Source organism: Chinchilla lanigera, unplaced genomic scaffold (assembly GCF_000276665.1).
Source record: "Chinchilla lanigera isolate Chin_1 unplaced genomic scaffold, ChiLan1.0 scaffold00113, whole genome shotgun sequence".
Lineage (NCBI taxonomy): Eukaryota > Metazoa > Chordata > Mammalia > Rodentia > Chinchillidae > Chinchilla > Chinchilla lanigera.
The window spans coordinates 1782070-1809790 of record NW_004955514.1 but is presented as its reverse complement, the minus strand read 5'-3'; the positions used below and the strand labels follow the sequence as shown (position 1 = coordinate 1809790).

General features: G+C 48.9%; 1 protein-coding gene across 5 annotated transcripts in view; it reads right to left on the bottom strand.

Annotated features, from left to right (window-relative positions):
• The window catches only part of Add1 (adducin 1 (alpha)), a 28544-nt gene extending 3055 nt beyond the window's left edge, over positions 1 to 25489 (bottom strand). Inside the window, exons 1-15 of one of the 5 annotated variants that reach the window (XM_005408746.2) lie at positions 25279 to 25489; positions 22647 to 22809; positions 21179 to 21330; positions 17429 to 17509; positions 17073 to 17222; positions 14312 to 14455; positions 14117 to 14215; positions 13279 to 13455; positions 9346 to 9597; positions 6874 to 6975; positions 6271 to 6360; positions 5469 to 5561; positions 1057 to 1216; positions 578 to 676; positions 44 to 80 (exon numbers count right to left, since the gene is read on the bottom strand). In XM_005408746.2, the coding sequence (XP_005408803.1) occupies positions 44 to 80; positions 578 to 676; positions 1057 to 1216; positions 5469 to 5561; positions 6271 to 6360; positions 6874 to 6975; positions 9346 to 9597; positions 13279 to 13455; positions 14117 to 14215; positions 14312 to 14455; positions 17073 to 17222; positions 17429 to 17509; positions 21179 to 21330; positions 22647 to 22809; positions 25279 to 25473 (1994 nt within the window). In that variant the 5' untranslated portion in view covers positions 25474 to 25489. Of the gene's footprint in view, positions 1 to 43; positions 81 to 577; positions 677 to 1056; positions 1217 to 5468; positions 5562 to 6270; positions 6361 to 6873; positions 6976 to 9252; positions 9598 to 13278; positions 13456 to 14116; positions 14216 to 14311; positions 14456 to 17072; positions 17223 to 17428; positions 17510 to 21178; positions 21331 to 22646; positions 22810 to 25278 lie in introns of all 5 variants that reach the window. The other 4 variants (XM_005408749.2, XM_005408744.2, XM_005408743.2 and 1 more) reach the window with 4 other exon arrangements.
• Positions 25490 to 27721: the final 2232 nt, after the last annotated feature.

Genomic DNA, 27721 nt, shown 5'->3' with positions numbered 1-27721 from the left:
GCAGAACGCAGGTGCGGGGAGCCGTGCGGGCGGCAGTACTTACTAGGGTAACAGGTACTCTTTAGCACATCCATCTCCTGCTGCAAGGCGGCCACGAGAGAGAAAAGCACAAGTAGAGAATCTATGCATTCAGTCACAGCCACTGGGTTACACTACGGGGTCGAGCCATTCTTGGGGAACACAGAACGGGGAGACACGGTGGACGAGACCACGGGACAGACGTGCCGACCGCACACTGAGAGCGGCAGTGCGTCCAGGGCTGTCAGGACCGCAGCCCACACAGGACGGACGAGAAGTGTGCAAGCAACGGGCAAAACGGACACCAGACACGGAGGCAGGGTCCATTGGGAAGGTCTGCCCTCCACAGGGTCACAACAGCCCCACTCTATGGGGCCTCAAGTCACTCAGGACACAGCAGAGCAGTGAAAAGGCCAGGACTCTGCTGGGGACTCCAGAGCCACATTAGGCGCTGGCATGGATGCAAATACACACTCTGTACTCATATTACAGAACAGTTGCCAGTGCACCACCAGCCATGCACCCTCCCTCCTAGCGGCTCCACCTGCCCAGAGCTCACCTTCCTCCAGCTTGACAGGGGTGCTGGGGGGTGTGTGGGGCACGGCTGGCTGGTCTGGAAGACTCTTTTCTTTCTGTTCTCTAGAGTCATCCATAGTTTCTGCAGGTGCATACAAAGGAGAAAGAACATGTAAAGCTTGAGACCAGGGAAGTCCTCAAACGTGCCCGAACGCCACGCATGGGAGGCCGCAGATCTCTGGGCAGGAGCCCTCAACTGTTTTCTGATGACACCCACCATGCTCAGAACTCCCCTAGCTCCAGCTCCCATATGTAGCCCTGCCAACCAGTGCCCTTCCCAAGTGTGAGGAGAGACAACTCCTTCCGCCTGCCCATCCCTCATGACCAGGCTGAAGTGTGGACTGCACCCTGGTCAGCTCCTAACCAGCCTCAAGGTCTGGACCTGCACACGGCTATCCTCACATGCAACGCTCTTGCTCTGCTCTGCTCTGCTCGGGGCTGTGCTGGCCAGGCGGTGCTCACCTTCGCCTTCCCCTTTCTGCTTGCGCTCCACCTCCTTGCGGTACTCCTCCAGCTCTCGGTCGGTGAGCGCATGGAAGGGGTTGGGGCCCGCGGTGCTCACGATGACATGCGGCTGGTACTCCTTCTCAATGATGGCCTTGGAAGCCGTCACCAGCTCCCCCTGTGGACGACAGGGGGGCATGGTCTGCAACAGCCTGGCAAGGCAGGGACTCTCCCTCCTCCCAGCAGGCGGTAGGCAGGGGCAGGCTTTTCAGGAGCAGACAGACGCCCCAAGACTGCATCAGCAGGGGCCCAAGGGAAAGGCAGAGCTGCAGCCTTCGGTGGCAGAAGACATGGCAATAGTTCAGTGTCCCTCAACAAACACAACAGAAGAAACCCCGAAGAAGCCCGCAAGTCTGAAAGCACAGACAGCACAGACGTACGGCGCAGAGGAGCCTCTCCCCTCTCCCGACCCTATGACGCCCGACACTGCACAGTGAGCTCTGCCTGTGACCTGGGTGACACCAGCTCCTGAACCTAACCCAAACAGCCTGGAACAACATGCCCGCACACTGAGGTCTGCCTGAGGATTTAGAAAACTGCTAGAATCCACGTAGAAGAAAAGCAGTGAGCAAAGCAATGAGCCAAACGGGCTCCTTGGCTAGGTCCACAAAGGGCACAAGGGCGGCACAGGGCACCACCAGGCAGGCACAGAGGTGGCCGCGGCCCACACCAGGCAGCTCTTTGCTCACAGCTCAGCCTCCTGGGCTGAAGGAAGTGGCCTTGGGTGGTCTGGGGTCACAGCTTCACACATACCCGGATCTTAACGAGCACTTCTAGACATGAAGACAGGGAAAAAACAAAAAAGACAGGAGCACCCCGGACCACAGAGACGCTGGCGGGAACCTTTGAGGGAAGAGCCCCGGCCCACTCCCGGGGCAGCCCACACTGCCACTGCTCCTCAGCTGCAGTTTTCTGCACAGCACATGGCCATTGTGAGAAGGGAGGGCCGGCGGGCACGCAGCCGCCTGCTTAGGGGCCCAGGACTCCTGGCCAAGGGACCCCTTCTGACTAGCCTGACCCGAGGTTGCCTGCCTCATCACTGAGAAGCAGCCCCACCACAGAAAGACAGGGAGGAGGGAGTCCCTGCTGCTCTGCCAGGAGACGCCCATTCCTGTTCAGAGGCCTGGGTTTACGACTAGCGACTAGCGACTAGCGAGAGGACTCTCTGGGCTCCCGAAGGCCAAGATCCCTTCAGGCAATGGCATTCTGTAAATGGACCCACACCCTGCTGTCACTGACAATAAAATGAGGTGATGGGAGGCTTCAGAGCCCTCAACTCTTTAAATGTCCAAAATTAGTAAAGGAAAAAAAATAGCAACAATCTGTCACTGAGCCATCAGAGCCCTTGTTCAGTCTCGTTTTTTGTGGTGATGGAACCCAGTCCCCACCACTACTACAGCCCAGCCCTTGAATCAGTTTGAGATAAGGTCTTACTTGCTGAATTGCCCTGGCTGGCCTCAAACCTGCAATCCTCCCACATTCCTGGGAGTACAGGCTTGTGCCAGCACATCCAGCTCGTTCTCAGCTTGAGGACCTGCATGCTGGGACAGCACGACAAGCAGCATGCCAGGTCCCTCCACCGGCAGACACTCCTCCAACCAGATACCTCTGAGCAGATGCGGGCCAGGGGGGAGGAAAGGGGCGGGCCTGCAATGTGGAGCCTGGGCTGGGGGATCAGAATAGAGGGTAGCCAGTCCCTCCAGTAGTGGAGGCTTTAGAAGCTGCCTTCCTTCCTCGTCACCTGCCAAAGACTTCAAGCAACACCGATGCCCAAGAATTATTTCTGTACTCGACTGAGGCGGTGTGGGTGGTAACTTAGCAAGAGTTCATTGCAAACAAAAAAAAAGGGCTGAGGATCCAGCTCAGGGCAAAGGCCCTGGGTTCAGTCCCTAGTGGAGGAGGGAAGAGGAGGAAGAGGAGAAGGAAGAGGAGGAGGAAGAGGAGGAGGAAGAAGAGGAAGAGGAAGAAGAGGAGGGAGAGGAGGAGCAGCAGCAGGAGCAGGAGCAGCAGCAGGAGGAGGAGGAGGAGGAAGAAGAAGAGGAAGAGGAGGAGGGAGAGGAGGAGCAGCAGCAGGAGCAGGAGCAGCAGCAGCAGGAGGAGGAGGAGGAGGAAGAGGAAGAAGAGGAGGGAGAGGAGGAGCAGGAGCAGCAGCAGGAGGAGGAGGAGGAGGAGGAAGAGGAAGAGGAGGAACAGCAGCAGCAGCAGCAGCCCTTCTGAGTAGGAGAAAGCAGAGCTTTCACGTGCGCTCCGTGCCCCTCTGCCCCCTTTCTATGGGAAGGTCACCCCTGCACCACGCAAACTGCCACCAGGGGCACTAGAGGCCAAAGAGGATCCCTCCACACAGCCCCACCTCACACGGGCTCACAGGCAGAAGCAGGAACCTCCACATCCGCCGCACGGGGAGGGAGTTTAGGACAGTCCCCTCCTTGACTCAAGGACAAATCCCGGCTTCCAGACAGCAGCGAACACCATGCTCCTCCACAAGCAGTAAGACTGCCTGCACCGGGAGGCTCACCCAAAAGGAGGGAGGGGAATGAGTAACAAATGCACAGCCCCAGTAAAGGACATCAACGACATCAAAGCACATTCTCACCATAAAAATGAAGTATGCGCAGTCAGTGTGGCACGGGCCAAAATGCAAATGTGAACTTGAGAGACGGAGAAGCACAGGAACACAGAAGCTAGAGAAAGATTTACACACAAGCTAGGGGTGGGGCTCAGGGGAGCACGGGCCTCGCACGTGGCGATTTCCCGGTCTCATCGCCAGCGCTGCAGATGAAATAACCACACAAGGTGTCAACGTCTCTTCACCTGGAGCCAGCGGGGTACAGGCTCTGGCCAGGACATGCACAGCAAACATGTGCACAGATCGTGGGGACTCTGCGTCTACTTATGAAATACCCAGGGGACGGACACGCCCACATCTGAACACCTCTGGGACAGAGCAAAGCCGATGAGGAACCACCCCAAAACACATCCTGGGACACAGCAAGCCCGCTGCCTTCCACAGGACCACAGACAAGACCCACCAGTGCACTGAGTGCTGAAGTGCGCTCTGCAACACACAGCACCGACTCACGACCACACGCCACCACATACCCGAGCTGACAGCAGCTTAGGGCTCAAGGCACCAACACCAACGACACGATGACAGGGAACAGCGTACATCTTCCTGCCTTTTCCAAGAAGCTGCTACAAGAATGGTAGTGGGAAGAAAATTCTAAGGACTGGGAGAAAGGGGACCCATTGAATTAATATAAAAATATGCAAACTAATGCTCTGAGCAGGAATTCTGGACAGGAATACAGACTCCTGGCACAGACCTGCTCCCAGCTGGCAAGCCCAGCACAAGCGCAGTCCCGCATCTCACAGAGGGCATTCAGAGTGGAAGCACAAGGACACAGGGACACAGAGCGCTTACCAACTCTACCCCATGCAGCCAGAAGTACCCTGCCAGGACACCAAGTCCTACACACACCTGTGCCCAGCCCAGGTGGAAACGCCAGGCTTCCGGGTACTGGGCACGCCGGGTGTGCATGCACAGAGAAGCTACAACCTGGGCTTTGAAAGGTACGTCAATCTCCCCCACCTGCGAATTCAAGCAAACTGCCTGTGGGCTTTTTCTGCTTATCTGGCAGTACTGGGGACTGACTCCAGGGCCTTGTGTGTGCCAGGCACATGTCCCACTGCTGAGCTGCGTCCACAGCCTTTTTTACATTTTGGTTTAAGACAGGGCCTTACTAAGTTGCTCAGGTTGGCCTCAAACATGAACCTCCAGAGAACGTCCTCAGCCTCCAGAGAAGCTGGGAATACAGGCGTGTAGCACCCTTTCCAGCTCAGGTATTTTTTTATAAACACATTTTCATCAAAGGGTGACAAATGTAGTCTTGTTTTACTTTTCACTCCTCTGAAACAACGTCTTTCAGTGACACAGCCTCCAACTGCTAGGTCACAGATGAATGATCGAGGAAGAAGTTATGCAGGAGCTGCAACAGCTGGCAGAGCCCAGAGGAGCAAGTTTGCCCTCGGCCTCTTGGAGGGTAAACTCTGCAGCCCAGAGGCAGGCACTGCCAGTCACAGGCAGGACTTCCAGTCACAGGCAGGACTTCGGACACACGCCACATCGAGCACACTGGCCACTTCTCAGCAACAACTTCGAATGCTGCAAATTGCTAACGTACCTCATACCAAACATTCTAATTGGAGTAGAATGGGCAGAACAGAACCTCTGGACACCCTCACAGATGACTCTGAGATCCCTTTCGAGGTACGTGAGTAACAGACAGCACCTGAGAGGGTGGCGGGTGGGGAGCAGGGGGAGGAGAAGAGCACCGCGCACCGACAGGAGGGGAGGACAGGGCAGTGAGTACCTTTCTAAAAGAGAGAGACTTAGCGGGACTAAAGGTCTGCTCTGTAAGCTCGAGCCCTTCGATAGTTTCCGTACAGTCAGAGAGGGGTGCGTCCTGCAACAGTAAACTCAGTCACCAGAGCACACCAGGCCCAGCCTTGGAGATATCAACTGAGAGCACAGGATGAAGCCAGCTACGAGCATGCAGCAGGGACATCGTCAACGGTAATGGTGAGGGTGGAGTGATGATGGCAGCGCGTGCAGACACTAAACACAAAATTAGGACTAACGCTGGCCAGATTCAGAAGATGCGACACCACTCGTCTACCCCTGCGGAGTCAGGTGGGGAGGTATGGGTGGCGCTATGAGAGTCAGCGATAACTACTTACACACTATCTCCCCTGTGCCCCTAGGAGCCCTTTACGGAAATGTAAACGCGGACCACATTAACAGCGCCCACCCTGACGACCCAAGCAGCGTTTGTTGCAGACATGAGTATGGTAGTCCACCACACCAAACCCCCACTCCTAGCGCTTCCACAGCACCCTGGCAACATTGTGTACCCGCCCCCAAAGCTGGTAGCGTGTGCCCCGTGGGGAAGCATGCACTACCAGGAGCAGGGCTGGGGATGGGCGCGGTCCTCTGCATGCTCCGTCCGGCTAGGACTCCAGCGAAGTGGCTAGGCTTTTACCAAGATTCTTAACAAAGGTAACCAGTTGCCTAGAATACTCACCTCATACCGCACGCTCACTCAAGCTCAGAACAACTTTGGAGCAGATGGTTAGTCACCACCCACTAATGCCAGAGACCTTCTGAGCGCTCACCTGGACAAGGCTCCTGTCCATCACTACACCACACAAAACCTGGGACTGGGGGCCGGCCGTCTTAATGTCCTGCAAGTTCTGCTCTCGGATCTGAGGAAGGAAGGAGACACGCACATCAACAGCACAGAGAAGCCAGGATGTTGTCTCCTCGCTCCCAGCCCTGCACCTGCACTTCTGCTCTGCGCAGCCCAGGGAGGCAGGACGGCCTGCCCGATGGTGCTGGCATCGTGCTCAGCAGGGCAGGATTTCCGGCAGGGCACAAGTCCCTCGCCACACTACCTTTGGGGGAAATACCCGCTATGTGCCCATCTTTAGGGACACCATGAATGTGTCCCTGCGCCAGGAGCTCAGGTCCCGATGCAGCCTCTGCTTGAGATCCCTTCACAGCTCAAAAGGAACCCTGAAAAGCACCACCTGCTCTGGCCAGGATCAGATCCGCTACCAGGCAGGTACCAGGTCAAGAGTCGGGAGCCCGAGTCTGCACTCACACTTCACACACAGGTGGGGCAGCAGCAGTGTGAAGAAATGGCTTCAACCCCTCTGCGAGAAGCCAGCACCCCTCCCACCCGCACCCCAGCCCCACCGCACGACAGCAGGACGCACCTTGTTCCTCATCTCCTGGACCTCTTTGGGGTTAGTGTTCAATGGAACAAACAGGTTAGGGACGGCAGAGGTGGAAGTTCTATGTCCATCCTCCTTAGTCCACTGTAATTTCAAGAACAGTTGAAAAGTCAGGATTACGACAACAATAAGCAACAGCATAGCATCCACTGTCCACTCGATCTCACATCTGGTCATGCAGAGAACATCACAGAGAGGACTGAACCAATGACCACGTGAGTCACCGTGGAAGTGGGATGTGGCCAAGTGAAAACCAGTGAATGGCGGGAGTCAGTCATGGCTGTCGGGAAAGGGCCACCTCGACAGCGCAGTGGAAATCTGGGGCACAACATGGGCTGACGAAAGAGCCTAGCCCTGTCACCCTCGGGCCAGCTGAGGGAGCCCCTCAGAGACCATTGGTTCACCGCCCTGAGAGTCACCCAACACCAAAGCCAACTGGAAGCGTGAGATGACAGGATCATGAAAAGCAATGTGACGCTACTGCCTGGGCAGGGAAGTCGGGACTGTGGGGAGAGTGGGCATCACCAAAGTTTCGCACTGAAGTAAATGAGGGCATCAGGATGCACGGCTTGCATGACACTTCGACCCAAAAACTTACTGCATTCGCACTCATACAGTAGCCACCTGGCCGAAGTTTGGTGATGTCAAAAACGTTAGGTAACGGAATGCTTTCAGTGTTACAAAGTACCCCAACCCCCAAGCGCTTCATGAGGCCTTAAAGGCTGTTTTAGGTATCAGTGCATATCCTCAGCACGCTGAGCCTTCTACACAGAAGGGTGTTTTTGGATCTCCAATCGAATCGTCCATTTTTAGTCAAATTCTCATCTTTAGGCATGAGTAGGCACTGAAGATTAAAACAAGCCATCATAGGGAGCAAAGGCTCTCTGCCTTTCAGAACACCTTCCAGAGGCAGCAGAGAGCCGTCAACCATGTGACTTTCAAGGAAGCAACGCAACCTCAGATGCTGAGCCACTGCGGGGAGTGAGGAATGGGCATGGAGCTGCGGGTACTCACTGATGGCCATCTTCTCAGAAAAAACAACTCCGGCGTTTTATTAAAAATAACTTTTAGTCAAACATGAAAACAGCCACCTCAGAAGTAGGAATACATTTTAAAAATGAATAAGAATCAGTAGAAATTAAAGTATACCAACCTGGGAGCAGTGCACGGAACCTGAGTTACTCCAGAACAGTAAGAGACAGAGAGATGCCGAGCAGAGCCCCTGCGGGGCCCACAGACCCACACGCCTAAAGCAGTTGGGTCTCTGCCAGGCTAAGTTACAGAGCTCAGCGCTGCCCTGTGTGCACCACAAAGGCGGCTGGGCAAGGCGCAGGATGCTGGCAGCCCCGAGCGGGCTTTGTCTGTTCCTCTCCCTTCAACCGGTAAAACAAATAAAAAGAGGGACGGAGGTGGGGAAGAGCAGGCTGCACACCTTGCTCTGACGCTGCACAGGGGCACCAGAGTTTCTCACCACTTTGGACCAGGAAGCACCAGAGCCACCTGAGGCAGATAAATCTTTTGCTTTTCTTTTTTAAGTCTATAACATAAAGGCACTGTTACAAGGGGAAAGCTCGCTGTCTGCTTGGTCACTGCTTAAGAACACTGGGCTGCTGAGCTCCCAGGGAGCCTGGGCTCTGGGAACGGGCCTGGCCCGCGGACCCATAAAGACCTGTCCTCTGAGGGCCACGGAGCCCCGTGCGGCGTGGGCACTGACGGGCCGGCAGGGTCGTGGCCAGTGCCTGCAGATGGCCTCTGCTGCACTTGGGTCATGCCGCACCCAGAGGAGCCGAAGACTCGCCTCCACGGCCGTGTACTCACATGCAACAGTCCATGCAGAGGGCAGCTGGTGTGAGCGTTCGGAGGCTTTGGGACGGGGCAGGGAGCAACATCGAGAGAGGACAGGGCCATGGAGAGCGGGCTGGGGCACCGAGAGGGAAAACTGCTTAAGACAACACTAGCAACAAGAGGAGAGCAGAGCCGCTGGAGCCGGCAACACTGAAGCATCAGATCTGGAACTGAGCAACCTGCTCAAACCTGAAACACCGAGAGTGCTCAGACGTGACTCGTACCGAGCGCTCCGCTTTGGGGTTAAAGCACGTGAGCTTGTGAGTGCTTCTGCAATGCACAAAGACAGACTCGGGGGTTGAGCAGACGGGAAGTAACATCTTAAGCAGTTTCACATGGAGAGCATTATTTAGATATCCAGCTAAGGTGAGAAGTGGACTTAGGCTCAGAGAAAAGTGAGTTAATGAAAACAGGTTGGCAAGTCCGGCCAGCAGGGCCGGGTCCCAAAGCCTCCGAAGCCCCAGCTGCCCGACTTGCTCTATGTCATCTAACTATGAACAGTAAGTAGGCACAGACCAAGCAGTTGGTAATACAGCTTGGCACGCAGACACCGGACGAGAGAGACTGCAGCAAGGGTTTCACGTGATCGTGTGTAATGTTCGTCCACACCTTAGTCTTCGACTTGGGGCTGCTTCCATTCTGCCCTTCCTCTGAAGCTTCCTCAGGCCGGCCAGAGTTCAGCCACCTTGTCTTCTCCCGCTGCTGCTTCTGAAAACTGTGTCTGAGAGGGGAGCAAGTGCCTGAGTCACCGTCACTGGCGAAGGAGTAGCCTGTGACACTCGCAGGAACCTCCACATCGCTGTATTTTTTAGATTTCTCTCTCAGAGCAGGGTATCGATAAGGGTAACCAGTTCTGTAGCCCTAGGAGACAAAAACAGGGCAGGGCGGTCAGCACTCCAGAGTGCAAAGATTCACTTCGGAGGACTGCAAAGTGGCACACACAGAACAGAACCTCACAACGCCACACCTGAGCACATGGCCAACAGAAACCCTGGAGACAGGGTGTGTGTTTGCTGTACTAGCCATCTAACTTGGGCTATGTCCCCAGGCACTTTTGTTTGTTTTTTGGTTTTTTGAGACAGCGTCTCAGTACGCAGTTCAGGCTGTCCTCAAACTCACAGTGATGCTCTTACCTCAGCTTCCCAAATGCTGGGACTATAGGCATGTGCCACCACTCCTGGCTTCCCAGCCTTTTCAAATAATTTTTTAATTTTTTACTGGACTGGGATTGCACTCGGGACCTTTACACTGAGCTATATCCCCAGGCCTCTTTATACATTTTTTAAAGTCTTGCTAAATCGACACGTTGCTCAAGTAGGCCTAGAACCTGCGATTCTAGCCTCAGCCTCCCTAAGCGCTAGGATTACAGATGTGCGCCCTTGTGCCCAGCTCAGAAGACAAATTCTGATAAATGTACAATGGACAGTGGGACCTCTCCTGATGGAGCAAACTGGAAGTAACCTCTAACGCTTCTAACTGGCAGAACTTGCAGGTAGCAAAGGGCTATACTACTCCAAAGCCAAGCACTGTCCTGCAAGTCTGACGCAAGCTGCCACCAACACTACTGCCCTGTAGAGAACTGGTCCTCAGGAAGCGATGCTCCTGCCATGGAGCCTTCTGACAAGAAAGCAGTTGGCCAGGGCCTACCCCCCACATCCCACACTCCACACCCTGCCCGCAGCTCTGGGTCTCCCTGAGCCCATTTGGCGATGCCTGGACTCCCACCCCATGGAACCCTGCAAGTAATTAAGGCCGCAGCACAGAGGGGTGACAGTGGCTTTCAGACAGGTGTTGGTCAAATGACCCAACAGATGCACACCTCACAGTACTGCAAAGTGTATGACAAGGGGACCTAGGCTCCAAGAGAAACAGGGCTATGGTGACACACACAGTCACTCTGCTGCCAGGGCTCTGCAGCAGTGCCCCCAGCCATCGTGGGGCACACCTAGATCCCAGCTCCTAGGACACTGAGGCAGGAGGACTGCCTAAGTCCAGGAGTTCAAGGCCAGCCTGGGCAACATGAGATTCTAAAAATAGAAAAACCACCCTCCTCCCCAAAAAAGAACCACTCTCTCTTTCTCCCTCTTGGATTTTGCTCCTCTTTTGGAGGGGTCACTCCTTTAACACACAAAAAAGGGGTGATAATCACTGAGGAGTCATTTTTTATTTAGTTTCCAAAACTTTCCTCAGAAAGACAGGAAGGTGTTGTTACTGGGAATTTTCCATTGTGAGTGCGCTTTGTTGAGGGATAATAAAAGAGAATGACTCAGCCATAAAAAAAGGCAGTCTCTGGTAACAGTTATTAACTCAACTCTCTGCTCGCTAGAAGCCAGGGCTCTGAGCTGGCTTTGTGTTTGCAGGACACAGCCCCGCGCCCCTAGACATCTTCTGACCCTCACAGAACACCCTTTCTTCTGTAAATGCCGCCATACCAAGACTAGAGGTAATATTAAGAATTCTAAAACCATATTAGCCTTATAGCTAAAAAACATGGGGAGGAAGGGAGGCTCAGTAGAATTTTTTTTTTGGTACTGGGAATCGAACTCAGGACCTTGCACTTGCCAGGCAGGCACCTGTGCCACTGAGCTATATCCCCAGCTCAGTAGAATATGTGCTTAAGCATGTGCAAGGCCTTGGGTTCAATATCCAGCCAGCAGCACACATGTACGCACATAATACATATATGTGTAATGTATATACACTTGTTTTCTTGGAGAAACTGAGTGTGTATCTTGTTTTTGGACCAATTTAGCATTTCCTGTAAATGTAAATGTTAAGGATGAAGTATTTCTTGGTGTGGAAACTTCACCTATTCTTCTCTACCTAACTCAATTATCAGCAAACATTAAATGCAGCAGATCAGATGCTAAACTAAAACCCAGAGTAGGATCAGTGAATGTTGTCCAGTTCACGTCTAATACACTACACAGCATTCTTGGAGGTTTTTTGTTGGTTGTGGGGTTGGTTTTTTTTTTTTTTTTTGAGACAGGGTCTCGCTACATAGTTCAGAGCTGGCCTTGAACTCACTATGTGGCCTAGGCTGGATTCAAGCTCACGGCGATCCTCCTGCCTCAGCATCCCAGGTGCTGAGATTACAGGTCTGTGCCAACATGCCCGGCAGCATTCTCATATTAAAAGTCACCAGCTAATAATCCGTGCACCCTGGAGACTCTGGATAAGGAATGTCTCTTATTAACCATTCATCCTCGACTTCCTCTCCTATTACACCAGTAACTGCCCTTATCTCCACTTACCTCTGCCCCACTCCTAGACTGTGCACGATTACTACAAGGAAGCAACTGTACATGTGGCCTGCTCAGCACCCCTCACCCTGGATGACTTTTCTTAAGTGACACCTCCCTGGCCCTCACCTCATTGCAAATGCTTCTTCTGTCTTCCCTGCTGGCTTCTGCCCCTCTTTCGGCTTCCCTTGAGTGATGCTGGCACCAGACTCCCACCTCTGCCTCTGCAACTCTCACAAACAGAGCATGGGACAGGGCTGTACCTGAGGTCTGTCAGCTCCCTTTCTGAGCCATGTGGTCCTAAGGCAGGATTTATGTCCTGCCAAGGCATTAAGATGGATGCTGGAGCCTCATCTGTAGCATGAGAGGGACCCCCTGTGGGGCAGTTTGCCTCAAACTGTGTGTGGTCTGTGACTTCCAGGCTAGTGTTCTAATCAGGACCCAGGTAAACGACTGCATATGGGAGCAGGCAACCTCTGAGACAGACCTGAAAGCTCCCTGGCAGCGCATCCTCCCAGCCTCCATGGCTGTCTGCACATCTGCATTCCTTCTCTCCACTCAGCTGGTCGGGGTCCTCCCTGTCCCTTGAGGCCACTTCCAAGGGACTTTCTACAGAAAGCTCTCTTCCTAACTTTGCAATGGGATAAAGTCCCTCACTCCAACCTCTAACACAGACTACAACTGGCCAGGCACTGGTGACACTGTTATGTCCCCCTGGTGTGTTGGGAGCCAGCTGTCCTGGCCTCTGGGCCAGGTTGGGCTCCTCTCCCTATAATACACAGCCTGGCACCTGCCCCGAAGCAGACAGAGGGCAAGGACACAGCACTCAGGCCCCACAGACGCAGGCAGAGCTTACAAGCAAAACAGACCCACAGCTACCTGCTTGAGAGAGCCCCTCTGCCGCCGGCTGTGGGAGGTGAGCACTGAGCTGCCTGCTGGCTACCTGCTGACCACGGCGGAGTGTGCTAGGCGTTCCTGTCCCTACTGAGCCCAAATGTCCAGTCAGCTTTAAAAGACAGGACAATGAACAAAACCTCTACCTCTGTATCTTATAATGATTTAGCCTACAAGTTAAAAAACCTTTCCACGTACCCAAGCCCTACGATGAATGTAATCATTCTATACTGCACACATGTACTAATAAAAATTTTAAAAACTTTTAGAATGAGTTTCATGATGATTTTTGAGGGTAAAATCATCCAGACAAGCATGAAGATGGCCATTTCGCTTGCTGTGAAGGCATCGCCATCTGTGTCTTTACAACAAAAGTTTTGTCACCGGCTGGAGGCACCATTCTTACCAGATTATCCAGCATCCGCATGAGAGCTTCAAATTCCTGCTCCCCAATCTGCCACTTGGGAGGTGACCCGCTGCCTTCCCCCACTGGGGGTCCCGGGGAACGGGATCTGGCTTTGTACTTCCCAGGGTCCAGCAGAACTAAGTTGTCTGGTCCTCCTGAGCTGGCCAGGGTTCGAACCTTTTCCAAAACAAGCAAACACGACAGCTTGAGTTCCCAACACAGATCAAGAGCACCAGATGCCTGAGGACACTTGGACAGAAAGGTAGGTCTCAACAGAGAGCAAGTCACTACAGTGTGGGAATATAACGCAGGGCAGATGGTGATGGCACTGATTATAAGGTCATTTTCAGAATTTTTTCCGTACCATGTCAAAAATATTGGGCACTCATGCTTTGTACAGAACGGGAAAACAAAGCACCCTTCTGGATTCCCAAAGTCTTAGAATCTCATGGCCCCACAGACATATGCCAGGTTCAGGGCAGAGCAGGAGGCTGGGGGCAAGCAGAGGACACAGGATGCTCTCTGCCTCTGTTCCTGCTTTTCCAGAAGTGTTAGGGTCAAACAAACTAATACGTGTGTGACATACATAAGGTACCTGATACAGGGCCTGGGGCACCCCAGTACTCCGAAGCGCTAATCACTTACATTATTTGAAAAAGAAAAACATTAGAAATGAAAAGCCCAGCAATCTCTTGTGACTTAAGTCAGTGAAATGGCATTTTCCTGGATGAGCCCAAACTCATGAGCTTGTCTCTGGCAGGAAGCTCTGTCATGAGCTCATTCCTGCAAGAATCTGTAGAGCCCAGGACAGCCACATCAACTTCAGGTAGTCGCCTACCTGGATCTCGCAGGCCACCACCAGGTTATGGATGTAGTAGAAGGCCTCCTCTACGCTCTCTCCGACAGACACAAGCCCATGGTTCCGCAGAATAAGCACCTGCAAGGAGTGGGGCGCTGTGTGGAGCCAGCAAGCAGACAGGCTACCTGAGCTTCTCCACCCACAAACTGCAAGCCCAGAAGAAGCCCCACTGACCTTGCTCGTAGGCCCCAGATTCTTCTGAATCAACACCTTCTCCTCCTCATCAACCAGAATGCCATGATAGTCGTGATATGCCACTTCTCCAAGGGAGAGAGCCTCCGGGGAGATGGGCAGGAGGCCACACTTCATTGCAGACACCTAGGGACCAAGCAGTCACCAGGAAAGAAGGAGCCAGCATGAAACTGTGACCCAGGTCAGGGAAGTACTTTCCTCACAGAATTACAAAATGGGGAAGTGTTTTATTTTGCTCCCTTCTTGCAATAAATGAAGCCATGAACTTAAGTATAAACTGGACTGCAGGGCTCAGTACACATAGCTAGGAGCACCTCAAGAGAAAGCCCGTGGCCTCAGGCTTCCCACTGATCACAAAACTGTGGACGACTTGGGGACCCCAAGTGTGTGTCCACACAAGGAACGATGATGGCTCCCAAATACGCTCCCAGTGCTGTGAGGGTCTGTGTCCTTTCCACCTTAAAGAGCAGGTAAAAGCAAAATGCCTGAAAATTAGTTCAAACCAAAGGTACAGAAGTTTAGGACAGTTATAATTTCTCTCAGACTAAAAAAAAAAATCTAAACAGTCCCACAGCCCTTCAAGTTTCCTGAAATCCTCCAAAGCTCTCCTCTGAATACGGTAATTGGGACAGTCTTCTAGACAGCTAGTAGTGTGCCAACTCTACACTGACACACGCCAAAGACTCAAAGACCTATAGTCATTATTCCATAGAGAAAAGTTTATCTAAAAAGACAAGACCACATCTAACCCCTTTCGGAGTATTAGTTTCAGGGAAGAAACTTCCTTATGAAGCAAAGTTATTCTGATACCTCTCCACCCTCTGCCTCAGTCTCAGGCATGCTGGACAAGCAGCTACCACTGAGCTATAGAATCAGCCCTGGCTTTTATAGGTACGTGGATGCAACTAGAGACCATACTGCTAAGTGAAATGAACCAGAATCGCACGTGTAAACATTGTATGGTCTCCCTAGTGTAACAAACTGAAAGAGTAAATAAGATCCGGAAGCTACAATAGATATTGCGAAAGGGAAAGAAACTACTCAAAAGGAAAGAACAACTGGGATGGGAAAAATAAGAAAAGAAGGAAGGGGAAAAAAACCCATATGTATATATACACAAGGTAACTAAGATAATTGTACTACTAATTTCTATTAGTTCATTGAAAGGAACAATTCATGTTTATATTGTTTGATCAATTTTGCATGCCTGTTTCTGTTAATCTGAGCAACTACTTTGAAGATAACAATAGGCAATATAATAACCAGTTAATTTCTTATCATCTTGTTTTGAAATTCCTTTGTGTCATTTTTATAGTTTTTTTTCCCTCTCTTTAAAAAAAAGCAAACAAAGAGAAGAATCAGCCCTGGTAACTTTTAAGCTATTTCATGGAGCTGGGCATGGTGACACAAGCCTGTAATCCCTCTGGAAGGCTGACTCAGGAGGATCACAAGCTCAAGCCCTGCCTGAGGAAACTAGAGATTATAATTATTATTAAAAAATAATTTTAGGGGCCGGATATATAGCTCGGCGGCATAAGTGCTTGCCTGGCAAGCCTGAGGTCACGAGTTTGATTCCTGGCACCAAAAAATAATAATAATGATAATAATAATAATTTTAAAGGGGGGAATTAGGTATGTAGTTCAGTGCAACCTTAGCACTGAACTAGTTCAGCCTTAGGTTCAGTCCCCAGTACCATCAAAAATAAAAATTACCTGTTATCTGTACGTAATTATATTCTTAAAAGTCCCTGAAAGGTTCTTTAAAAGTATGGACATTTTTAGTGGTTGAAGTAATGTACATTCTTTAAAATAAAAAGTACATCATTCCAAGAAGGATGTGTTTAATAAAACTACTGTTGACTCCAAGAACCATACGTTCAAAGTAAAATAAACATGAGCTAATATTCAGCTACAGAACCCAATATGCTTGACATGAAAATAGTAAGATAGATTAAAATACAGCACTTCTGAATCAATAGTTATCCGCTGTACAACGAGACCGAAAGTCCTCCAAGTGCAAAAAGCACAGCGCTGAAGTATTTTACTCCCACATGACTGTGCTGACAACTGGCACGCCTGTGTGTCCACAGCAAGATGCCTGGAGCTTTTCAGGACCCATTCCCACAAAGAAGTACCACAGTGAGCGGCCCCTGGGCACCTCCTGACCTCCAAGGCCTCTTCCCCAGCTGCCCTTCTTACTCACCCACCATGACCCAGGCTGGGATACCTTGCTCTGGACAGAACATCTGTGGTGCAGCAGTGTGGGCCGGTTCCAGGCCTCACCCTCTGTGCCCAGTCCCTTCCCCAGAGCGGTAACCACGCCCAAGTTGGCCCTCTCTTCCCCGCAGCCTCTGCCTGGAAGGAATCTTGTTTACTGCTGTCACTTTGCACTGCCCCCGCCACAATTTTCAACACAATCAAAGTCACCCCAATTCAGTGCTCTAGGATTCTGTCATTGTTAAGTCAAACAGACATTCAGACATTAGCCAACTCATTACTGGTTTTTCAAGATTAGACAGTCAACAGATCCCTTAAAAAGAAAAGAGTAAATAAATCTGTAAGGAAGCCATACTAGGGGCTGGGGGTACAGTTCTGTGATTGAGCTCTTGCATAGCACATACAAGGCACTGGGTTCAAACCTCAGCCACAAAAGGAAAACTTAATGGGAAACTGGTGTTTGTGCAATGAAGTTAGGCTGACTGCCTGTGTGATACGCTGAAGGCGCTCCCAGGAGCACACTCACCGCGGCCCCAGCGGGCGTGTGGATGTGCACAATGCACTTGACATCCGGCCGGGCGGCGTAAATGGCAGAGTGCAGCGTGAAGCCAGCCTGATTGACTCCGAGGTTAGTGCTTCCACGATCCACTATGTCACCTTGTAGATTTATTTTAACCTGAAATAAACCAGTTAAAGATGTCAAGAGGACCTCGAGTCACCCCAGCTGGAAACTATGTAAACCCAAGCTCGGGTATTCGGGTTCCTCGGGGCTTTTCTCTAGCAACATGACCACTGCTGCACACCTGCTGCGCCCACCCAGGCCCCAGGTTGTACATGTGCAGCGGTACTCAAGGCCAGCCAGGACCCTCACAAACACCTTACCAAGCTGGACGCAGTCACTTCACTGTAAAGAAGCCCAAAAGGAACAATGAGGAAGTGCTCCTGCTCGGAGTTCACTCTGGTCTGTGGGGAAAACAACAGAGTCAGCTCCCAAGTGCCTCTGAAATTACCTGCATCTCTTTCAGGCCACAAACTTACAGGTGAGGTACACGGGGGGCACTTATGCATACTGCCTATCACAGAGCTAGGAAGTACTGGAAGCTGTTTTTATATTAAATAGTAATTTCACTTATGAAATACATAAGGTGCTTCTCAGTCACATTTATGAAAATTGACTTTACAGAGGCCAGGCACGGTGGTGCATGCCTGTGCTCCCAGCTATGTGGGAGGGTGAGGCAGGATAATCACCAGTTTGAAGCTAGCCTGGGTAACACAGTGCAACCCTATCTCAAAATTTAAAAAAAAAAAAAAATTTTAGAACACAAGCAGTTCAACAGTCGCACTCTGACAGGATGGTTAATCACCACTTGCTTACTGCAAATGCAAGCGGTCTCACAGGTAAAAGCCATCACACCTCAAGGCGTAAGAATGATAATGAAAACCTGCTCTTTAAAATCACAAACAAAAGCAATCTGTTTTAAAAGTCTTCACACAACAGCACACCACTCCTCCCTGCACAGTGTATTTCTTTCTGCGGAATTCATTCAGTACAGATCTGGCAATATGTGCCAAACACACACTAGATGCCAGGAATACAGCAGTGAAAAAAAAAAGAAGAGCCCCGCCCACAAAGTAAGTAACTACACGACTCATTCATTTCTTTGGTTTCTGTTTGTATTATTTTTGTTTGTCTGTTTGTTTTTTGGCTACAGGGTCTCACTGTATAGCCCAGGCTGGCCTTGAACTCACAGGGATTCTCCTGTGTCAGCCTCCTCAGTGCTAGAATTATAGATGCACATTACATGCCCAGCTAGCAATCTGGTTTTTATGACAACTTTGTGATAGACTCAAAAGATTTGCTACAGATTAAACTGAAATATACTACACCTGGGTTAAGAGTCAGTGGGATTCAGTGTTTGTAGAACGACTTCAAACGGTGAGTCCAACCTTCTGTCCTTTTATTATTTGTTTTTTTTTTTGGAGGTACCAGGAATTGAACTCATGACCTTACACTTGCCAGGCAGGTGCTATGCCACCGAGCTATATCCCCAGCCCGAGTCCAATCTTCTAACAGCAGGATTAGTGGCCTCATTCTGTGCCTCGAGGGACCAACAGCACGTCCCCAAGCAAAGGCCCGGGACACAGGGTGGGCTCCAGATGGTCACCTCAAGTCCAAAACAGAGCTGAACCAAGCCGCTGCTATGTTCTGTAGGTGCTAAGCCTCGACAGCTTTCCACCCACACCAAGACAGAAAGCACAGCCACCAGCTAAGGGCCACCCATCCCCAAGTGCCAGCTGGCCCCGCCTGGCCTGTCCTCCTGCTGGCAAGGGCTTCTTTAACTCCAGTGCAGTCTCAAAGATCTAACTCAGACAATCCGCTCTCATCCTGTAACACCTGTTAGCATTTTAAATCCCTTTAGCAGAAAATCTCTATGACCCTCTTTCAAAAAGGGGCAGGATGACCTGCATTTAAGTGAATCAAACTTCCTTAACCACCATCCATCCCAGGACTGGTGGCAAACATTTTAAAGCCTCAAAGAACGTGAAGCTGCAGTTAAAGCCATGGATTACACTTTTCACAGCTGTGACATCTTCATGGCACTCATTCTTAGCCACAGTTTAGCATGCAATCTTCACTCCAGCGGCCTGTCCAGTGTAATTAGCAGTGAGGCCAGCAGCCTCCCAGTGGCCACACCCAGCTGGGCCCACTGGCCCTGCATCAGAAGGCACTGGTGAGTTCTTGTCTCAACTTTACAGAAGCAACTCAGCCAGCGGAGGCTCTCACAACCATGAGCCTCACCAGGGGCATGCCCGTTCTATGCCCCTCGGGGACTACAGCAACAAGAGATATACAGAGTGCAGGAAGGCTGCTGGCAGGGAAATAGTGTGCACAGCGCGAGAGGGCACTGTACCCTGGGCCTGACTGGTGTCGTCAGCCTACATTGTGAGAAGTCTGCTCTAGAAGTGATGCAGAGAACAGACAGGCAATTCTGAGCACTGGCAGAGGGCAATGCCAAGTCCCAGGAGCACAGCACTCTGGTCACACAGGTGGCTCTAGACCACCACCTCAGGGGTGTTTCACACTGTTACGAATCCAGGGGAGCTAACAAGTACCATGTGTGGTGAGTGCAGAGGAAAGGTTAGAACAGTCTCAGTGGCTGTCACACGGGTCACCTCAAGAGAGACAGAGGGTAGGCAGGATCATGACTATCTCTTGAGACATCTGTGTAAGGTATGCCTATTACACTAAGCAGGTGTTACATTAATGATTTGAAATATCCAATTAAAAAAATGAAAAATACCGAAGACTGGGCCAGGATATAGGTCTGTCACACAGAGCCTGTCTGGCAAGCACGGGGTCCTGAATTCAATTCCCGGTACCCATGATAAAAATAACATAAAAATAAAGAATGTAGGAGCCTGGAAAGGAAAAGATGATTATCAAAGAGGAAGAAGTTACAGAAAGAAAAGAAAAGAAAAGAAAAGAAAAGAAAAGAAAAGAAAAGAAAAGAAAAGAAAAGAAAAGAAAAGAAAAGAAAGAGAGCAAGCTAAAACAAGCTCAAAAACTACAGGAAGGAGCTAGGCAAGGTGGTGCATGCCTGCAATCCCAGCACTTATGAGGCTGAGGCAGGAGGACTGCTGTGAGTTTGAGGCCAGATTGGGCTACACAGTGAGTTCAAGGTCAGCCTGCACTACACACCAAGACTTTGACTTAAAAAAACAAAATAAAGTAACAACAAAAAAACCAAAGGAAAGAAATAGTTCAAAGAACAAAACCATCTCTACAAAGGAAAGGGGAAAGGGGCTAGGAAAGGAACAAGATTGAATCTAGCTGCCAGTGTCTTAGCAATCTAAGCAGGTGGCAGGTGATGGAATTCCAAGCTAATAAACAAGCCTGGCCAGAACAGGGCCCTGTAATAGGTCATCAGGATTACAGAATGGCCACGAGGCCAGAAGGCTCCCCATTTTTTCTGTGATACAATGACATCATTTGCAGAAAAGAGGTAGGAGGTCAGGTTTAAAGAGTGCAGAGAGCCTTTACACACTGGTGAGTTTGTATGAAAGGTTCCCCTTGGCTGCTGGGCAGGGGGGCCTGCTGAGATGGGCTATCAACCTCAGGAGAGAGCCAGGGGTTCCACCTCAAGGCTTTGTGAAGCAGGCCCAGTGCTCAGGCGGCACAGGGATGGGTGCAGCACTATTTCCAGGCACGACCTATTAGAGCAAAGCTTGGTGCGGCAACAGGCACCCCGGAGTATGCAACATGGACGAACAGAAGAGCAGAGCAGGACTGATAACACTGAGAATGGTTTTAAAAACCTGGAGCAGCTAAAGAAACAGGTGTGAGAGTTAGAAGACTGTGGTCAGAGTTGGAAAGCAAGCGTTCATTCCTGGGCTTTTAAGCATAAAAAAAATTTTAGGAATGACCTATAATTTGGTAAGCACTCAGTTAGTAGCACGTAAGAAAGAAACTTTAAAGAACACGCATCCTTGTAACTTTGGACCCAAGCTTGGCAATTCATGGGTCAAATATTCTGTAGGCTTCCTGAGGCCTGTCACCTCGCTTCCCCTGCACGGATTCAGGCCCAAACACAGGACGACCCAGCAGGGGCTGGGGCAGCCCTGCATTCTCACCGTGATGTGGTTGTAGATGAGCTGAGACCACCCGAAGAGGTCGGCCAGTCTATAGAAGGCAGCCAGTTTACACCGCAGCAACTTCTCCCCTTTGTCATACGCGATGGAGTCAGAACCTCTGAGGTCATTCACTGGGGTCACCATACCAAGACCTGAAATAACAAAAGCAGAACTCAGGTATTAATAATTCTTATCAGATATAAATCAAGTAAAATAGATCCGAGATATGTATTTTCCACACTGGACCATAAACTTTCAAAAACAGAAAGACTATATTCGTCAACATCAATTAAGTTAGAAATAAGTAACAAAAAGGTAGTCAAATTTGTGGGACGTGGTAAGACATGCTGAGAAGGAAATTTATAACATTAAACATATATATTAGAAATGAAAAATTAAAGTTTTTTATTAAAGCAAAAGTTGATCCTTTAAGAAGATATAAAATTTAAAATAAGATAAAAATAAGAAAAATCTAAACAGTAAAACAAACCTCTAGCCATGCTTACCAACAAAACAGTGGAGACAGAGAAACAGCGTGACAGGCAGAGGGGACTATCGCTACACTCCTGTAAGTGCGGCAAGGGCAGTAAAGGGACACGAACTACCACACCATTTCTTCGACCAAACAGAAAAACTCTCCGAAGCTGACCAGAACAGATGCCCTGAAGAACCCTATTTCTACAAAGCTGAGTTTGCAGTTACAAAATTTCCACCAAGAAAACTCAAAGCCCAGATGCTCCTGTGAATTCTATCTAACTTTTCAGGAAGAAATAATACCAAGGTTAGAAGAACTCTTCCAGAATACTCTCCAGCTCATTCTAGAGGCCAGCATACCCTCAACCAGTGGCATACAGGGGCATTAGAGGACACTGGAAGGAAAAGCCCATTGTTTCTCATGAAAGTAAAAAATATTTCATACAACTTTAGCAAATAATCCAGCAATCTATGGAATTAAAGGACCATAACCAAGTTGGGTGTGGTAGCACACACCTGTAATCCCAGCACTCAGGAGGCTGAGGCAGGCAGACTGCTGTGGGTTCGAGGCCAGCCTGGGCTACATAGCAAGACCCTCTCTCCAAAAAAAAAAATAAGAAAAACAGGAATTTCTCTGTCTCTCCTCAGTGTGCAAGCAGAATAAGGAAAAGTAGGTAAGAAATACTGGCATGGATGGAATGATTCAGCCAAACTGATGTACTATACTATAAGCATTGTTTCTGATTAGTTATTGTAACTCACAAAGAGTTTAAGAAACCATGTAATAAGTCCTGTGCCTTGGAAGCAACAGAATCTCTCTGGTTTGCTAGAAAAGGACCCCTCCACAGTCAAGACGCTTCAGAGTTACAGCCTACTTTTACCATGACTGACTAAAACACAATTGTTTTCAAAATACTCAGCACCGTGGACTGCACTGTTGCATGCCCACATGCAGGCTTCTCCCTGGCCTGTGTAAAAAGTAAAAACTACTCACTCATGTTTAAGGCAGCCATCCCTCCCTGAGGAGCTGCTGGGTAGACGCTGGGCACGTTTGCTGTCATGAAGTCTGCGATCTGCTGTAACGCCAACAGACCTGTAGGATTCTTCCCCTTCCTGAACTGTTCTTGTATCATTGATTCCAGTTCTTCACAGAAAGCCTAATAAAATGCATAGGAAGACAGTGTACTGCCATTTCTCTCCTGTTGGGGTGGGGGTAGCTATCATATAAACCAATTTTTGTCTTTATTCTATGCTGAAACAACACATAGTTCTATTCATGAATTACAACTGGAAATATAAATGGACACATTCTTTCATGGTAAGTTATGCAGTAAAAGTAGAAGCTTAAAAACCTGAATAGGAATTCTATTCTTAGGAATGTATTTTAAGGATATCATCAGCAGGAAAGTGCTCACAGATATATTCCTAAGAACGTTCACTTCAGCATTACTGACAAAGGAGGGAAACAGTCTATATCCCAAACAACAGAGGGCTGACTTGGTACCTTGGGAATTCTGTGCATGCATTCAACTTGAAAAGCTAGGAAAATTAAATGGCATAAAACCTGCTCTTGATAGACTTTTAAAGGTCATAAAACACTATGCATAGTGTTTTACTATAGTTTTTTGTAAGAGTAAATACATAAACAGAGAATAAAAGTAAACATCAAAATGTTCATTGTAATTATCTTAGTGACAAAATCATTAGTGATTTTTGATGCCACTCTGCAATTTCCAGTATCTTCTCCAAAATACTTTTGAAATGTATTGTATACCAAATACATTTAATCAATCCTAGATTAGTCACAAAGGTCCCATTGGCTTGGTGGTGATTTTAATATAAAGTCACTATTGTAATAATAGATATTCTATAAATTCCCAAGCTACATTAATATAATTTTTCACATGTTCTATAAAGAAGTATCTGCCAAGTACATGATATGGAATATGAAAGTGTGAGCGCATTGGGTGAAGACCCACACCGAACCACAAGTACTCCAGGACTCGCTCATTTCACACTGAACTGGTTTCTAGTTTTCACTGCTCGGGCTGAAAAGAGACTGCAGGACACTGCTGAGGACAGCCTGAGTCCACCCTCGCTGGAGGAAGCATGCAGCCACACATGCACTGCGTTCACACACACGAGTGTCAGCCGGGCACTTGCAAGGACCTGTGATAAGGAACGTTGAGACCACACCTACAGTCACGCACAAAGGAGCAAGACGTGGCACAAGCAAGAAACAAACCACACAGGCTGCTGTGACTCCTCCAGCCCATCACGTTCATATTAGCTGACTCCACGATCTGGGAAGCTCCTCCTCTGGATTTCTGTGTGGCCAGCTCCTTCCTGGCAGAGTTGGGTTAAATCTTCCCTCCCAGAGAGACCAAAGTTCTACTCAGTCTAAGCACCCTGCTCCTTTTGGCAATGCACTTCTATTTGCTTTTCTTGTTTACCTTCTTCAGCTGGAATGTCCAGTCTGAGGCCTGATCTGGGTGATTACATACACGTCCTACATATGTCAAAACTCATTAAGTACCAGGCATGGTGGCGCATGCCTGTAATCCCAGCTACTCAGGAGACTGAAGCAGGAGGATCACAAGTTCAAGGTTAGCTGGACAATTTAGTGAGGCCTTGCCTCAAAATAAAAATGGGGGGTAAATAAAAGGGTTAAGGATGTAGTTCACAGGTAGAACATGTAAGGCCCTGGATTTGATCCTCAATATGCGGGGAAAAAAACCTATCAGGCTATATACATAAGATCAGTACACTCGACCATATGTAAGTCATACCTTAACATTAACAACTCAAACAAAGCTATTCATTACAGGTCTGTATGTCTTATTTACCGCTAAATCCTTAGTTCTAATCCATATGTCCCCAAAGCACCTAAGACACAATCAGTGTTTCCCCAAAATACTGAGAGGATAAAGCAAGAACATGTTAGAAAAAAAAAAGAGAAAAAAGCACACGGAAGGGCAGCAGCAACAACATGAAACCACCATGTTGACAGATCCACATTCTCTGAAGATTCAACCTGTGCATACTCGGGTGGCTGTGACTGATTCAAACCCAGGCTGGGGAGAACCTCGTGCTATTAACTTATTACTCTGTGCCAGAACCAACCGAGCTCCAGGCTGAGTGGCCACTATCTGAAATGCTGGGGACCAGAAGTGATTCAGAGCTGGAGTTTTTCAGAACTTGGAATATTTTGTGTAGACTTTACCGGTTATGCATCCCTAATCTGAAAATCTGAAAATCTGAAATCCAAAACGTTCTGATTAGCATGATGCTCAACATGTTTCAGGTTTCAGATTTTTGGGTTAGGGATGCTCAAATGCATCCTAGAGGAAACAGTAATTTTCGAGGTGTCCCAATGAATAAAAGACCCCTGGAGAAACACAATGAAAAGAATAAAAACAAATATCTCCTTCCCTTTATGATACTGAAGAGCTCTCACGTCAGACAACATAAGCTAAGCTGAATTTTTTCAACAAACATCACACATATTCAAGGAACCCATTTCCAGTTTGAAGAGAGACTGATGCCACCACCCATACAACAGAGCACAGAAACTGAGACATCAGAAGAGGAAAGCCCACATTTGTTCCGGGACATGCTTCTCTTACAGGACTTTGCAGAATCATGGACACCCTCTTCTTCTGCTCCATCATATTGAAATCCTGGCGAAGGTCCGGTGCCATGTTCCTCTCCCGCAAGTATTCTGGGTTGTTCTCATCCACTCTGTCGAAGTACCTCTCCTTGTGAGGAGCTGTGGTCGGGGGTGGTGAAGTCACCACAGCAGCCCGAGTATCACCATTCATGGCACAATCTTTCTAAATTCCTATAGAATCAAAACAAAGAAACCACTGTGTGTGAATCAGTGTTCAATACCATTCTGTGATGAGCACATCAACCTGGTGAACACCACCTTCCTCGTGGAGACACCTAACGGAGGCTTCTTTGTGGCTCCAGAGGCGCAAGCAGATCCTCCACTGACACATGTCCTGGCCACTGTTCCACAGCAGACAATGGCAGAGCCATCTAACAAGCTATGATGTCCTCTGACACCCGCACAGAACTAGACATGAAGCTCCTGAGCAGCTTACACTCCTGCTTTGCACTCGCAATTTACCCCATACGTATCATTTCTACAGAACATCTGATTTCTTCCTTTTTCGCTTCATTTTCTTCTTTCCTTTTTGGGCACTAAGGATGGAACACAGGGCCTCATCCATATGCCCTCAGTTTTCAGAAATGTTATTTGGAAAAATGGTATTTTTCCAAAAAGGTATCAGCAGTAATCCTGCAAAGAGTTAGTAGGAGAGAAGCTGCTCACACATCTGCATTCACACATATGGAAAACGCTCCTCATTAAAGTCACCTTTCTGGTACAGAGAACAAGCAGCAGGTATTACCAGAAACGTCAACATGCTCCAGTCTGTGAATACCCTAAAAAGATGCCAGAACGGCTCAACTTGCGATGTTTGTGTGGCCATTTGGGTAGAATGTGAACTTGACTGGGTTTGCGAGCAGCCCAGGGGATTGGTAGAGCACACTCCTGGGTGTGTGGAAGTGGTTGTGGGGGTGTGGCTTTGGGATCTGTGTCTGGCCCTGACCCCTTCCTCCCTGGCTGTTCCCCTGCTCTGCTTCCTAGCTGCCAGGAACTAAGCAGTCTGGCTCCGCTGTGCCCTTCCACCATGACGCTCCTGCCTTGGAGCCAGCCAGCCATGGATTGAGCCCTCTGAGACCAGGAGCCAGATAAGCTTCTCCTTTAAGTTATGGGTCTTGGTTGGGTATTATGTCTGAGATGGGAAAGCCTGTAATACAGCTACTTCTTTTATATTCTTTCTAACCCCAACCATTCACTTGAAATGACATTCAAATGTACTATATTATGGTTCATCTTAAACTGCTAAATCCCTAAGTCCCTCTGCTTATCACACAGGAGTTCAATTTCTAACCTGTTGCTATGACAGCTTCAACAATATATATGCAGTGTTTACTGAGCATCTATTATGTCCAGTCATTTTGTGCTGGGCAAAAAAGATATCAGACGTGATCCACACTATGAGGAAAGTCAGACACAACTCAACAGGGGAGACAGAGTCACAGTGGATTTTGGAAGCAACTATAACTGCTTCCTGGTTCCCAGAGAAGAGTGAAAAAGGAATCTTTAAAAGCCAAGGAGTTCAAGATAAGGCACAGATTTCTTTTCTTTAGCTACACACTGCTATGTAAACCAGGTAAGGACTGCAGACCAGATTGCTGATCAGACTGCCAGAGTTCCACTCCTTCAATTAGGAAATCTACAACCTTAAAATTAAAATATGCATACTCTAGGCCCAATAACGGAAGTTAAGTTTTTTGGTTTTGTTTTTTGAACACTAGGAATTAAACCCAAGATCTGAGCTACATCCCCAGCCCTTTTGATTTTTGAGATAGAATCGTGCTAAATTGCCCAGGTCAGCCTCAAACTGGTTATCCTCCTGCCTCAAGCTCTCAGGTAGCTGGAATTACAGGTATAACTTAATTTTAAGAGTGTGTTACAACATAAAACTTTGGGGGAAGGGAAGCTCAGTGGCTCAGGACTTGCCTCAAATGGGTGAGGCCCAGAGTTCAATCCCTAGCACCACAAAACAGAGGAAGACTCTAGGAAAGCTCTACATCCAGTCTGCAAGTTACTACTTCAACCAATACTTCAGAAGAGGTTAGAACATAGATGCACAACAAAACTTTCTGGAAACATTATTTAGACTACCTTAAGATAATTTAAAATAAAATAAGGGCTGGGGATTTAGCTCAGCGGCACAGCACCTGCCTGGCAAGCACAAGGTCATGAGTTCGATTCCTGGTACCAGAAATAATAATAATAATAATAATAATAAAATAAAATAAACTTAAAAGTAGAAATAAATGAATGATTGCAATGTAAGTACTGAAATCTGTTCAACCCAGCCCCCTCTTCTGTGGGACTGAAGGCTGAACCCAGAGTTTCTGTATTGAGCTACACTCCCAGGCCTTTTTTTATTTTATATTTTGAGTGAGTCTTGCTAAATTGCAAAGTTGCCC